This window comes from Megascapheus bottae, chromosome X (assembly GCF_031878675.1).
Source record: "Megascapheus bottae isolate mThoBot1 chromosome X, mThoBot2.hap1, whole genome shotgun sequence".
NCBI classification, from domain to species: Eukaryota; Metazoa; Chordata; class Mammalia; order Rodentia; family Geomyidae; genus Megascapheus; species Megascapheus bottae.
Genome location: NC_143547.1, coordinates 52,540,876 through 52,555,329, shown reverse-complemented (window position 1 = coordinate 52,555,329; position 14,454 = coordinate 52,540,876). Strand labels below are relative to the sequence as shown.

General features: G+C 34.2%; 1 protein-coding gene across 1 annotated transcript in view; it reads right to left on the bottom strand.

Moving 5' to 3' along the window:
• Positions 1-3,681: 3,681 nt before the first annotated feature.
• Positions 3,682-14,454, bottom strand: part of LOC150041097 (transmembrane protein 182-like) — a 53,171-nt gene continuing 42,398 nt past the window's right edge. Inside the window, exon 5 of the mRNA XM_090327129.1 lies at positions 3,682-3,920. Coding sequence (XP_090183255.1) covers positions 3,682-3,920 — 239 coding nt within the window. The remainder of the gene's footprint in view (positions 3,921-14,454) is intronic.

Genomic DNA, 14,454 nt, shown 5'->3' with positions numbered 1-14,454 from the left:
GCCAGCCTGGGCACTAAAGTCCATGACTTTTATCTCCAATTAACCACCAAAAAACTGAATGTAGTGCTGTGGCTTAAAGTGGTAGAGCACTAGCCTTGGACTGAAGAGCTCATGGACAGCACCCAGGCCCAGAGCTGAAACCCCATGACTGACCCAAAAAATGTGTGTGTATCTATCTATCTATCTATCTATCTATCTATCTATCTATCTATCTATCTATCTATCTATCTCTATATATTCAGTACCTGAATTATGTAACTCTAACTCCACGTTACACCACCTTTACAATAGTTTTTAAAAGAGTGTCATGGATTTTTATAGCCAGGCTGGTTTCAAACTTGCATCTCAGATCTTAGTATCTTGAGTAGCTAGGATAACAGGAGTGAACCATTGGCACCGAAGTAGACTATATTATTTTAATTTGAATGAACAAACTTATTTAATACATCCTGAATTATGTTTGGGCATATGTGTATTTTGTTTTCATTCTCATTGTTTTATCTGCAAAATGTGTAAAAAAGAAACAGAGGGAAACAGACATTAGTATGCAGATTAAAACAAAAGGAAGACGTAGGCAAGGGAGGGATGGGTGAGAAAGTTGAAAGGGGAGCACTAATGAATTTATATTGTATTCATAACCTGCTTTGTTAAATGGTGACTTTTGGACAACGACTTATAGATAATAACAAAGAATAGAGAAAAAGAAAGTTAATGTAGTGTAAAACTTTCCTGTTTTTCTAGTTTTAAAGAAAGGAGTTGCCATCCACCCTTATACTTTACTCCTTCCTACCTACCATTCTTGGTGCACAAATAGAATCATCTAGTTTTTCTGAGTTCATGATCACAAATGATAAAAAAAAATTATTTGGCTTATGTTGCAAGTATTTACTAAATGTGTTAGTACTTTATGGTGTAAGGAGAGAAATTCTTAGTAATTCTGGGCTATTCATAGGTATGTCTACCTTAACATTTTTTTAGAGAATTAGTTGCCTCTTTGTTGTCCCTGTTTCTCTAAGATACAGCTTTCTCATTTCAGAACAGTAGCTGTACTCAAGTCATAAGCATCCCTATTATCCTTCCACATAGTAAATACATTTTTAAGAATGTCTGTTGACTTCCTGGAAAGTGAAAATTTCTCCTCAAATGATTATAATGCAAGCTTTGAAATTTAAATCTTCTATTATAGGCACCATTTACTTACCAAAAGATTCTCAACATGGAAGCCAACTGACATGTTTAACTGCAACAAAGAGTAAAATTAGAATTTCAGTTCTTATAGCCATATTTTTCCATAAGGCATTTTATGCCTAGGTCCTTATTTTTTTCTGAGATAATATTGAGACGGCATGATTCGATAATGATCTCCAATATCTCTTTACCTTTAATATAGCATGTAACTTTTTGGATTCTGGTTTAAATGTCTGCCCTAAATATGAAAGAGATAATATATATGCAACAAAGATACCAACTGATACAAAGGTTAATAATATAGCATGCATTTTATTGATATTTAAAAATGTACAAATCTAGTGAATTAAACAAAAAATTATTTCATGAAATGCTAAATAAATTTTATAATATTCTGTATCACACAAATATTTTCAAGTGACAAAGATTGAATAGTTACTAGCAACCACAGCATAAAACAACAAGTAATTTTATATGGAACTTTTATTCTGTAACAAATACTTATTAACAGTACCTAAGGATATTGAATGAATATGAGTCACTAAAAATTTACCCAAATTTTTAGAGAATTTATACATTACAGTAACACATATTTATTTAATAATGAAGACCATTCTAATAGTTCCCTAAAAGTGATTTACATAATATTCAGAAAACTCCTACAGATCGGCTTTTGCTTATTATTTCAGTATACATTTATATTTTTATCTTAGTTTTTGAATACAGATAGTAATACAGATTTCCCACATCATCTTTACATTAAAGTATCTACAGAAATTTCACTCATTTTGATGAGCTTTTAAGCAAGAAAAGGAAATAAAGGAATATAAAGGTATCATTTAATTTAATATGTAGATCTTACAATAAAATAAACATAGATCTTCTTAACGACTATAGTAGCTATTCTTTTTCACTAACATTTAAAATGGTAGACTCTAGCAAATATAAGCTAATCTTTCTAAAAATGTATGTAAATCTTCCTAAATCAGAACTAACCTTCTTTAGATACATGTTGTACTCTTGCTCACAGAGAATTTTTTTTTCATTTTGGAATTATGATGTTTAGTTGCATTTATTCAAGTAAAAAATATTCTAAAATTTTAACATTTTATAAATATGTTATTCATGTAAAGATTTCCTTGTGCTGAAAAGGAGGCTGGGAATGTGGCTTAGTGGCAGAGTGATTGCCTAGAATGTTTGAAGCCCAGGGTTGATTTCTCAGGTACAACATAAACAGCAAAAGCCAGAAATGTGCTGTGACTCAAGTGGAAAAGTGCTAAACTTGAGCAAAAGAAGCTCAGGGACAGTGCCCAGGTACTGAGTTCAAGCTCTAGGACTGGCAAAAAATTATTTTAAAACAGTTTTTTAAAGATATGCAATGTGGAGTATGAAATGCAAAACACTTTAATATTCATATGTAACTGTTTCCTAATCATTCCATTAGTGAATGCACTAACTGGCATTTAAGTCAGTTTGTTCAGAAAAATAAAAGAAAAATCTGTATGGTTCCTGTTAAATACCAGAGCTTCAATAGTTACCAATTGTTGGCCTGGGGTGTTAATTAGGATTAAGTGATTATTTCATCTGAGTTAAACACAATTCCTTGTGAAGAAAAGAAACACCTTACTGTGAGTCAGGTCAGTTTTGGAAGTACTTGAATGATAAGCCTGGTATTGGTGACTCACTTCCGTTATCCTAGATACTCAGGAGGCTGAGATCTGAGGATTGGAATTCAAAGACAGCCGAGGCAGGAAAGTCCATGAGACTTTTATCCTTAATCACTTACTACAAAGCCAGAAATAGAGCTGTGGCTCAAATAGTAGGGCACTAGCTTTAAGCATAAAAACTCGAGGACAGCAAGTGAGTCCTGTCTTTAAGTCACAGGGCTGGTCAAAATAATGAATCAGGGCTAGGAGTTTGGATTACTGGTAGAGTGCTTGCCTAGCATGCACTAAGACCCAGGTTCAATTCCTCGGTACCACATACGTAGAAAAAAAAAGCTGGAAGTGGTGCTGAGGCTCAAGTAGTAAAGTTCTAGCCTTGAGAAAGTCCAAGGACAGTACTCACGCCCTGAGCTCAAGCCCAGGACTGGCAAAAAAAAAGAATCATAGCACCAGAGTTAGAGATTACTATCTTCCCACTTGTAAACACATTAAGGAAACCAGGGTCAATGTTTTATATCTCTGCATCCTAAATCTAAATTAAACTCAACTAAGTCATTATAGAAATTACTTTTCCTATCCTTCATAGCACCACACTGCACATTCCATTCACTAGTCAATGAATATGTCACATATGTACTGACTGAATAATGAGTAAGTACTTGGCTGGTATCAATGTATGGGAATTAATGCACGATCTATCTGGCAAATATCATGTAACTCTTCTATTAATTACAATAAAAATATATGAAAAAAAAGAAAACTGAAGTTTGCTTCATCTTTGTTCAGACCTCCTTCAAGATTTTGTGCAGATTTCATTGGGCCTTTTTATTCATTTAATATTGTAAAACTCCTCAAGTTCTCGACCAATGAAATGAAACATAATCCCAGACATGCATACAAGGGGAGTTCCAAAGGCAGCAAACATGAATGACCATCCATACTGTATATCAATGAGGACATTTTCAGGAACACACCTGTTGCTCCTTTCTATAGATATATATTGTGGAAAATCGACTGCAAATTCCTTCCATAGTACAAACAGGCTGAGGATCAGGCTAAACAGGGCCCCTGAAGAAGAAAGGGAAAAAATATTTTCTGTAACTAGTAGAAATTTAAACCTATTTCCTTTACAGAAAATGAATTTGACAGACCTGCAAATACAAAATTCACTTCTTAAAACAGTCGTGAAAAGAAAACGCAACCCTGAGTTGTAAGAACTTAATTGTATCATTTGTCAAATCATACTCTCATTGGCAAGATCAGTTACTACATTAACATAGAGAAGGTAGAATAGTTTTCATTATCCCCACACACAAACGTTTTGATGGCCATTGCTACTTCAAATTTAACTAGAATTTAGCATTACCAAGGTCACTAAATATTAAAATGTATAATGCAGATATATAGTAAGTTTTCTGTCCTTCCCAGCTGTCCAAATGCACACAATTTATTCAGCCTTCAATTTTATCAGAACTCATTCTAGTGCTATATGTATTTGAAAATTACAAAAATAAGATCTAGCCAAACTGGTTAGCACTTTCCTCAAACCCCCAAAACATAGATGCACCATGGAGACATGTCACAAATAAATACTAGAATATGTTTATATTTGATGCTGTTTTTGACTAAGGTACCACAAATCCTGGGATGACTTCACACAACTATAGATCAACCTCATAATGCCCAACAAATACAAGAACCTTAAATTATTCTATAACATAAAAATCAAGTTATATTATTTTTATTGCTGCATTAATGTAAGAATTGATTATTAGTAACAACAAAATGGCTTAAATAAGGCAGAAAAATGGCCTCTACAGACCTCCAATAGTAGTACTATACCAGTGTTATTAAAAAGATCTACACACATCAAATAGATTTATTGGAATATTTTGGCAGGCATGGGGCTTGAACTCAAGGCCTAAGCACTGGTATTAGGCTTTTTCTCAAGGCTAGCATTCTGCCACTTGAACCACAGCACTACTTCCAGCTTTTTTTAGGTATGTGGTACCAAGGAATTGAACCGTGGTCTTAGTGCATGCTAGGCAAGCAGTCTACCACTAGGCCAAACTCCCAGCCTGATTTATTGGAATTTAAAAGATGATGCTTCTTATACCAAAAGCCTGAAACTTCAACAACACAATTCCAGACATTAATGAAGTACATGATAATAGATAGAAATTCCTTTCAAATTATATTGATAAATTGGCTCTAGATGAATCTAAATGTCAAAGCTATTTATAACTTTTGTAATATCAGGTGAACCATATTAACCTCACCAAACACATTAACAAAATGTCAGGGTTAAAATTCTCCCTTTTCACTTGGCATATTACTAGGTAAAATTTTATTTTAGCCACTACACCACTTAGGAGTCATATTTGCTTTGATTTCTTTTTCTTTTGGTATTATGAGATGTTCTATTTAATTTAATTAAGTTGTCATTATTGTTTATTATAATACATTTCAGATTTTCTAAAATAGTGGTTTTAAGTGGCTATAATACAAACAAAGGAAGTTGGGCCAGGAGGATGGCCTAGTGGTCAAGTGCTTTCCCTATCATGCATGAAGTCCTGGGTTCAATTCCTTGGTACAACATACACAGAAAAAGCCTGGAGTTTTGCTGTGGCTCAAGTGGTTGAGTGCTAGCCTGGAGAAAGCTCAAGGACAGTGTTCAGGCCCTGAGTTCAAGCCCCTGGTCTGGCAAAGTAAATACAAGTGCTAAGTTTTTCAATTAGCCTGATTTAATTGCTGTGCATTATAAATACATATCAAAACATTGCATTGTAGCCTAGACATGTACATATTGATAATTTATCAATTAAAAATAACATTCTCATAAGTTTATATTAATTTAAAACTGATAACATATGAAAATATAATTAAACTATTAAGCATTAAACAAAATGTAATTATATTACTATTGTGAATCATAAAATGACTTTTAGAAAGTCTGAATAAAATTAAATAAAATGCAAAGAGGTATAGGATATAACTAAGTGGCAGTTGTAGAACATGTAATAGTCATTCAACAAATGGTAACTCTCATCACCATCATGATGATAGTGAATTTGGGCATTATATGGCAAAAGGAAAATAGATATTTAATCAATCAAGTGACAAAAACAAAGTTCAATTATACCATTTTGAAATATTCTTACACAGTCCAAAGTATCTGAAGCACAGGATAAAGTGGTTAACTGTATTCCTAAGTCCTACACAAAAATAGAGAAACTGTTACTTTGTGGAGAGTTGAAAAGAGAAGGCCCAAATTTTTGTTTAAGCTTGCAGATGTGATTTGATGCAGCTAACACTCATTTCAATAAGTAGTAGTTAAAACTTTCTTATTTGCTTGTTCATAATATTTTGTACAAACTTACAAAACATCAAAGGCCACCACACATATATTATCTGCCAAAATTGAGCAAGTTTATAAAAGACACAGAGAATCAGAATTGAAAATCTTTGAATTATTCCAGCCAAGCCACTTTAAATACGTCTTAGAAGTTTAATGCTCAACAGCTGAGCTTTGGCAAGGAATTCAACCTGTCCGTACCTTAAATTCCTGTTTTACAAGATGAGGTCATAAAAATACTATCTCATATGGGAGTTTTAGTGCTCTAGAGAGAAAGTCTAGAAAATGCTTGACACAGAGCTTTTCACATATTAAGTTTAGTAAATGCACAATAGAGCAAAAATTCCTTGGGTGACTAATTTTTCTTTTGGGACCGGTATTGGTGATTTATCTCAGGGCCTATGTAGTGTTTTTTTTCTGAAAGAAATTTTGCTGTTTTGTCCAAAGTTAGTACTTTACCACTTAAAACACAACTGCTTTTCCAGAATTTTGCTAGTTAATTGGAGATAAAAGTCTCATAGGCTTTCCTGCATAACCTGGCTTTGAATTGCAATCCTCAGATCTCAGTCTCCTAAGCAGCTAGGGTTAAAGGTGTGAGACACTGGTGCTTACCTATATATCTGGTGATTGTAATTTTAGTCATTACTGCCACCATCATACCAACAAACCTCAATAATGCCTCCTCCTGCCTACTTCCCCTAGAAGTTATCTTAGGGGTATTAAAACATGTCTAGAATACATGCAGAGGTAATACATTTAGACATTTAAAACCTTCAGGTAAAAATCAAAATGAAAATATTTCACCTTACTATAAATACTAAATTCCCAGGCAGTTCAAGTTTCTGAAGCTTTCTCTGGTTCAGTTTCTTCATATTAAAGTTTAATTCTTATTGCTACCTTTCTCTTAAGTAGTGTCATAAATTAAACATAAAGCTCTACAAAAATTTCATTAAACTTTGATAATTACCATAAACTTTCAAATAAGCAACATCTAACTTAGGGGGATATTTAGTTTGTTTTTTAACAATTCCTTTCCAATAGCAATATCTATATAATAATTAAAAAGACGTTAGTTGAAATGCATTCATTGACTTAAGAACTGTGTGATGGAGTGAGAAAAAAGAGCACTACACTCACTTTGGAGTCAGATAGCTTGCTCATGAATTCTGTATTTTCCCCCCCTCACTGATGTCATAATTTTGAGCAAGTTGTTTTGTTGTTTTAAGTCCTAGATCAGAGATTTCCCAGAGGTTTTGTGAGATTCATTTACTTGCACTGTACAAGAAAGATGCATATAATGTAATCAAATGTATATCATGATATCTAGAGAAAACTACTTTTCTTGGTGGTTTTGCACATATCTGAATGAGTGTCACTTCACTGAAAGAAAGAAGCCAATCAGCAACAGTCATTTGAAAGATTCTTGAGGTATGGTGGTAGGTTAGAGATTCTGTGGCTTTCTTGTACCTTCACAAGACTGAAAAAAACCAAAGGTGCATATGGCTGCCAAAAGAGGTAAGGTATCAAGGAAAGACTCTAGGATACTGTAAAATCCAGTAATTCTGGGTTCTGGAATGGTAAGAAAAGCATAGAAACCTAATATCAAGCACTCTGCAGTGTAATCGTGAAAAAGAATGATGCCCTTCATCAAGCAACAGAAAAAGGAAATCTCCAGGAACTCCACAAACACTGAACCTACCACTATGCAAACATATCCCAAAAGATCTGTGCTTGTTCAGCAAGCAGGCACTAAAGACTAGATCAGTAGTACTTTCCAGCTGAGTGAGATGTGATTAGAGGGAGTTTGTTAAGAGTGCACCTTCATTTTGGTTTTCATAGGAGAATCCATATCTCTATTTTATATCATGAAGGCCTAATGGCTCTTCTCTTCACTAGCTCAGTAGTTGTTTGTCCTGAGAGCAAGTGCAATCCCAATAAACTGGGATTTGAATAGAAGCATATGGACCCAAGTTTGCAAGATGAGAAGCACAAACTGTGTTACAGACAGAATGTAAAAGTTCTTCCTTTTAAATACAGTTGATCAGCATCTGAGAAGAGAAGAGAGCCAGGCTATCTTTAGACATAAAGGGAGAGGCTCAGATAGATACTGGCATGGTTACAACTGGTACATTATGTCAAACCTGCTATTGTCCAGCAGGGCAAATTGCTTTGGTCTGGTGGCTTTCTTCTTAACACAGGCTTGGAGTTAACTATGTGATATGCCTCCAGGGCTTAGCCATTAGTCACATCAGTAGGCACACTGACCATGAACATGTACCTGATTACTCCACAAGCTTTACCTAAGAGAAAAGCTCCATGGCAGCTCCGAAATCACCACTTCCATGTCATTTGGGAGAAAATGAATTTGTGATCATAAGGGCAAGTGAAAAAAGCCACACTAAGAAACACAGGTATCAAAAGTTTTATCTATGGAATTTAGACTAAAACAAATCTTGAAAGTAGAAGTAAGACTATTGCAGAAGGAGTTAAGATGGATGAGAAGGAAAGCATAAGGAAGGTACTGGCAGAGTACATGATCCCATGTATGTTGATTGTAGAAAATGTCACAATAAACTCATTCTCTATGATTAATAATAATCTAAAGCATAATAGCAATTCTCTATAATTATAAAGTGTAAAAATCATAACACATATTACGATTTTTTGTCCTCTTGGGACTTTATACCATATTTTGCTATTTTTATTCTTTTGTTAACACTGTAAACAGAGTAGTGATAATAAATTCATTATTGTAATAAACTCATAAGGATTATTTACTCAATTGTATCACCTGACAAAAATTTGATATAAATTCTTTCCAGTTTTCTCCATTTCAAGAAACTTCTTATGTATTTCTAAAATGTGTTTTGCTTTGCCCCAGAAGACTCTAATAAGAAACACTTCTGGTTTATTGTGTTTGTATCACTGTCAGAAGCAATCATATGCATATGATAGCCTGCAGCTAAGTGTTAAATGCTGCTTTTCCTAAAGCACATATGCTAATTAGAGTATTGTCTGTTTCTTTAAATTTAGGGTCAAAAATAAATACTTATATTTAATATAGATTTATGCTTCTTAAAGTACCAATTAATCTGCTACAAATAAAGTGCTATATTCATAAATTAATAACCACCCATTCTTCAGAAAATATAACATATTGAGATGTGTGTAATTAATCCTTTATTGCTCATGTATTTTAAAATTAAACTAATTGGATAGCAAGTAAACCTCATTAAGCATGCTTCTTATAATTAATTTATGCTGTATTATCATAGAACACTAACCTATATACATTTAAATGAATCACTATTCCTTTGGGACATAGGACAAATTTATTATTCTAAAACATTTTGGTTATCTGGGAAGCAGCACTATATTTCTCTAATGTTTAGCCTTTGTTTTATTCTTTTATTACCCACTGATGAAAATATGATGGAAGAGGACAATCAGAAATTGAACCCCAATGGGTTGGGAGAAAAATCATATGAAATCCACCCTAATCTATGTGATCACAGTTACTAGTCACTGTTTCAACAGACAGCAGAAGGCCATTTTTTTCATAATACTTTTCTGAGAGCTGTTCAAAGTGTGGAAAGGCCTTATGATGCTGACAACAGCTCTATCTGTCAAAGGTTAGCTAAAAAGTAATGGAAGTGTTTATTTAAAAAGGAAATAAATCAAAGAAAAGTCATTTACATAAGCTCACCAAAGTGTAGTAAACAAAATTCTTCACTGTACCACAAATTTCCTCTTCCTGACATATACATCTTATATAATATCTGCCTCTTGAACTCCATGAAGGAATACATGCATTGATATCATGCTTAAGCTTTGTGAGCTCATGAATATAGATAAGGTATGCTTAGATTACTAATTCATGAAAACAAAATAGTCAAGCTGCAAAATTCATGGTAATTTGCTATGCAACGTATAAAAATAACATAAACTACTTATCTGTAAGAAGTGAAGTGATTTTTCCTATGTAATATAGTTACAAAATTGGTCAATTTTGAGTTTTCCAAAAGAGTAATTTTCTTTGATGGGGTTAACCTAGCCACATGAATCTTTCCAATTGATTAGATCCAATTGTACCTGAAGGAGCTCAAAGTGATTCCTAGTCACAGCCCAAAAGAAAATGTAAACCTGTCATACAAGAGCAGAAAAATGAATTCTACAAGCTATAATGAACCAGGCAAAAGATTAATAGCAAATGATATTGCAACACTGGCTGATGCTTATAATTCCGACTTGACAGACTCCTAACACAGAGGGTTCAAATTGCATGGAACAGACTTATAAGATACTAATCTGAGGTATTAAATTTCATTACAAAAAAGCCAATTACAAAGAATAGAAAGTAGAATGGTATCTGCTGAAGGTAAAGGAGTGTAGTGTGCAGTAGGGATTGCAAAAAATGATTAGCAGGTACTAAGTAGTAGTTAGGAGTGAAAGATTCTAATATGCTAATAAATAGCAAGGAATGTACTGATAGGAATTGTATACTTCAGTGGTGGCTCACATCTGTAACCCTAGCTACCCAGGAAGCTGAGATCTGAGGATCGCAGTTCAAAGACAGCCTGGAAACTAAAGTCCATGATACTCTTATCTCCAATTAACCACTAGAAAACCAGAAGGGGTACTGTGTTTCTGGGGTAGGGTGGTAGCCTTGAGCTGAAGAGCTCAAGGACAGTGCCCAGGCCCAGAGTTCAAGCCCCATGTCCCAGAAAAACTACTTTTAATGTTTTTGAGGTGGTGAATTGATAAATAATTGAAGAGAGAGGGTAAACTGGATCATATATATATATGCACATATGTACATACAACCCTTGGTAAAATTAATTTACACTAAAATATAAATGACAGGAAAATATATCAGGGTCTGTTTGAGGTGTAGGTACCAGAAGAAAAGAGAAGGGGAATTGAAAAGCTGATTGAGGATGAATGTGATGGAAGTACTTCATGTGCTAGGATGACAACAATTAAATATGTTGAAATTGCTTTAAGAAAGGGGAAGATGAAATAATGGAGAGCGACAAGGAGGAAGATTGATGGGATCGTGTGTCAAATCCTCCTTGTACAACTACTGTATGCTAATGAGAAATCTTTTTATTTAAAATAGAGATGAAAGCTGGGCTCGGAGGCTCAAGTCTATAATCCTAGCAATTCAGCAGACTGAGATCTGAGGATCAAGCTTCAAAGCCAACCCGGGCACAAAAGTCCATAAGACTCTTATCTCTGATTAATCACCAGAAAACAGGTAGTGGCTCTGTGGATCAAATGGTAGAGTGCTAGCTTTGAGCTGAAGAGCCAGGGACAGTGCTCAGGCCCAACTCCCCCCCCCCCGCTGCAAAAAAAAGGAGAGATGAAAAAGTATAAGTTAAAAACAGAAAAATATGTGATATTTTATGTAAGAGTTTTATATTGTGTGTGTAAGTTAAATATAGGTTTAATTAAAAAGTCTGTGGTCACTTAATATACAGCATTTGAGAATTTTCTAAAGCTGTAAAGAGGGGAATGTGAGAATCAAAACCAAGCAATGTACCAAAGGAAATAAAGATACTTTCTAACTACATCTATAAGTCTGGGTACTCAACTAAATAAAAATTTAACTTATCAAATAAATTCTCAAGAATAAACAGACTGCTTATATACTAAAATTTGAAATCCTTATTGTGTGATTCCTTCAACTTGTTTTCTTACTGAAGACTACTTTGACGTTATACATGGGTGTGGAAATTTCACAGTGAATCCCTTTTGTACAAATGACATATATTAATAAAGAGATAAGGCACTTTGGTATGCTGGTACCAGGGTCTGTATAGTGTCACTTAGCTTTTTCTCTCAGGATTAATGGCATTCTACCACTTGGGCTTCTTACCAGAAATAACCAAAGCAGTCCTTTTCTCTTAAAAGTGCTTGTCTTTTACTGGGTAACAGTGGCTCACACCTGTCATTCTAGCTACTCAGAAGGATCAGATTTGAATATGGCAGTCTGAAGCCAGCTCAAGTAGAAAAGTTATTGAGACTTATCTTCAGTTAACTACCCAAAACCAGGAAGGAGAGTTGTGGCAAATGGGAAAACACTAGCTTTGATCAAAAAAACTAAGGGACAGTTCCCAGGCCCTACTTTACCTATGCTCTGTGTTCAAGCTTTAGTACTGCTCCTCTACACACAAAAAATTGTGAGAATTCATATAGGAGGCTGAAGACCAGAAACATTAATACATGGAAATATCAGTCAATGACTGTGATAGAGTCTATGACATAATTTAATAAATCACTTTTATCAAAAGAAACTAGACTCTGAGAGAATGTACCAGTGCTATTTTGACTAAATGTTAAACTTTATAACTTTATATTATTAAAAGGGGTTAAATTAATGTTCTAGTCATACCTTCTTTTAAAGGTTTCATCTATTTCAATAGGTTCCACGTATCTCCCACAATTTGAAGCATCTCAATCTATGTATTGTCCCTAAAATTTCCTCTAAAGCAAAATTTGACACTGTCATTTATATAATAAGCATTAATGCAAAAGATTTCACAACACATTAACATCCCACATCAGTTCCAGCTGCTCAGTATATCCAGTTACTCATGTCCAAATCTGTGGATTTATTTTTATTTCATGTCTAACACACTTCTTATAGTAAAGCACTTGAACTTTGTTCTGTCATTTTGAAGAGTATCTGAGTGGTATTAATTCACTTCATTTATTAATAATAATCTTATCAGACAGTACCTACTTTATTATTCCATTTAGAGATATAGAAACAAAGGCACAGAGAAAACTAATTTGCCCACCATTGCTATATTACATATTTTAAACATAAACAAGATATATCCAGCCAATACCTTTTCTTCTATAATACAAAGCTTTTTTATCAATGTCTGTGTTTTTAATACTATTTTACTAAAAAATTAAACATTATCTTGAGTGTATGTAATCTTTAGACTCCCAACTTTTCTCTTCACATCAATAGCAAACATCATCAAACATACTTTTTCAAAACAGAATAATGATTTTAAATAATTGTGATCATATAACTCCCAGGCAAATTGTTTTGTAAGATGTAAAAGTCTGATAGCCTCCAAGGTTCTTCTATATTTCCAATTTTAAAACTTTATGCCACTGGCTGCCAGTGGAACATGACTATAGTTCTAGCTTCTCAGGCAGCTACGCAGGCATGAATGTCCATGAGATTCATATTTCCAATCAACCACCAAAAAGCTGCAAGTGAAGCTGTTGCTCATGTAGTACTAACCCAAGCCCTGAATTCAATACCCAGTATCAGCACAAAACAACAACGACATTGACAATGGCAACAACCTTGGTGCTCTCTGTGGTTGTTCTGAGAATATTTAATTGTCTTTATATCTTCCCTTCATGTATCTACCTTAAACAACCTTAGCCTGCTGAATAGTTATTTCCTACTCATCCTTTAAATTTTAATTCATGCTTTCCTTCCACTTATGATCTGGTAGTATTTTGTGCTTAATTCTATCACAACTACAGTATAGTAACATGTCAGTATGTTTCTCATTACTGGTATATTCCAATGAACTCTATGTTGAATAAAGAACATAGTATGTGTTCAGTGAGATATCTTGAATCAGGTAAGGGGAATGGAACTAAAGTTTCATTTTTTCAGTGGTAAGAATCCCCCCAATATCTCAAAGCTGCCAACTTAATAGACTCACATCTAATAGCTGTTAGAACCCTATCTAACACTAAATTTCCTGAAGTAGAGTTAATTATAATTTCTAGTCTTACACATATAGAAGGTGGGAGGACCAATTCATCTTAACCTAGAGTCTTAAGTGCTAAAACAAAGTGTGGAATATTGTAGACATGTTGAGTCTGGCTACTGCATTTTATCTTTAAAGTTATATTAAGAGAAATGCTAGAGTCAAGTTGGTTCTGATTAAGGGGGAACTTGAGAAAACTAAGATAATATAAAATATTAAGTGCAAGTGTACTAGTGGTGTATAAGATAAGAGTAAAAAGCAATGGGCTCCAGGAGTTTGGCCTAGTGGTAGAGTGCTTGCCTAGCATTCATGAAGACCCAGGTTCGATTCCTCAGTACTACATACATAGAAAATAAAGTCGGAAGTGGTGCTGAGGCTCAAGTGGTAAAGCTTTGTCCTTGAGAAAGCCCAAGGACAGTGCTCATCCCCTGAGTTTAAGGCCCAGGGCTGGCAAAAAAATGGAGAATAAGACACAATGTATGAAGCTGGGCACACTGGC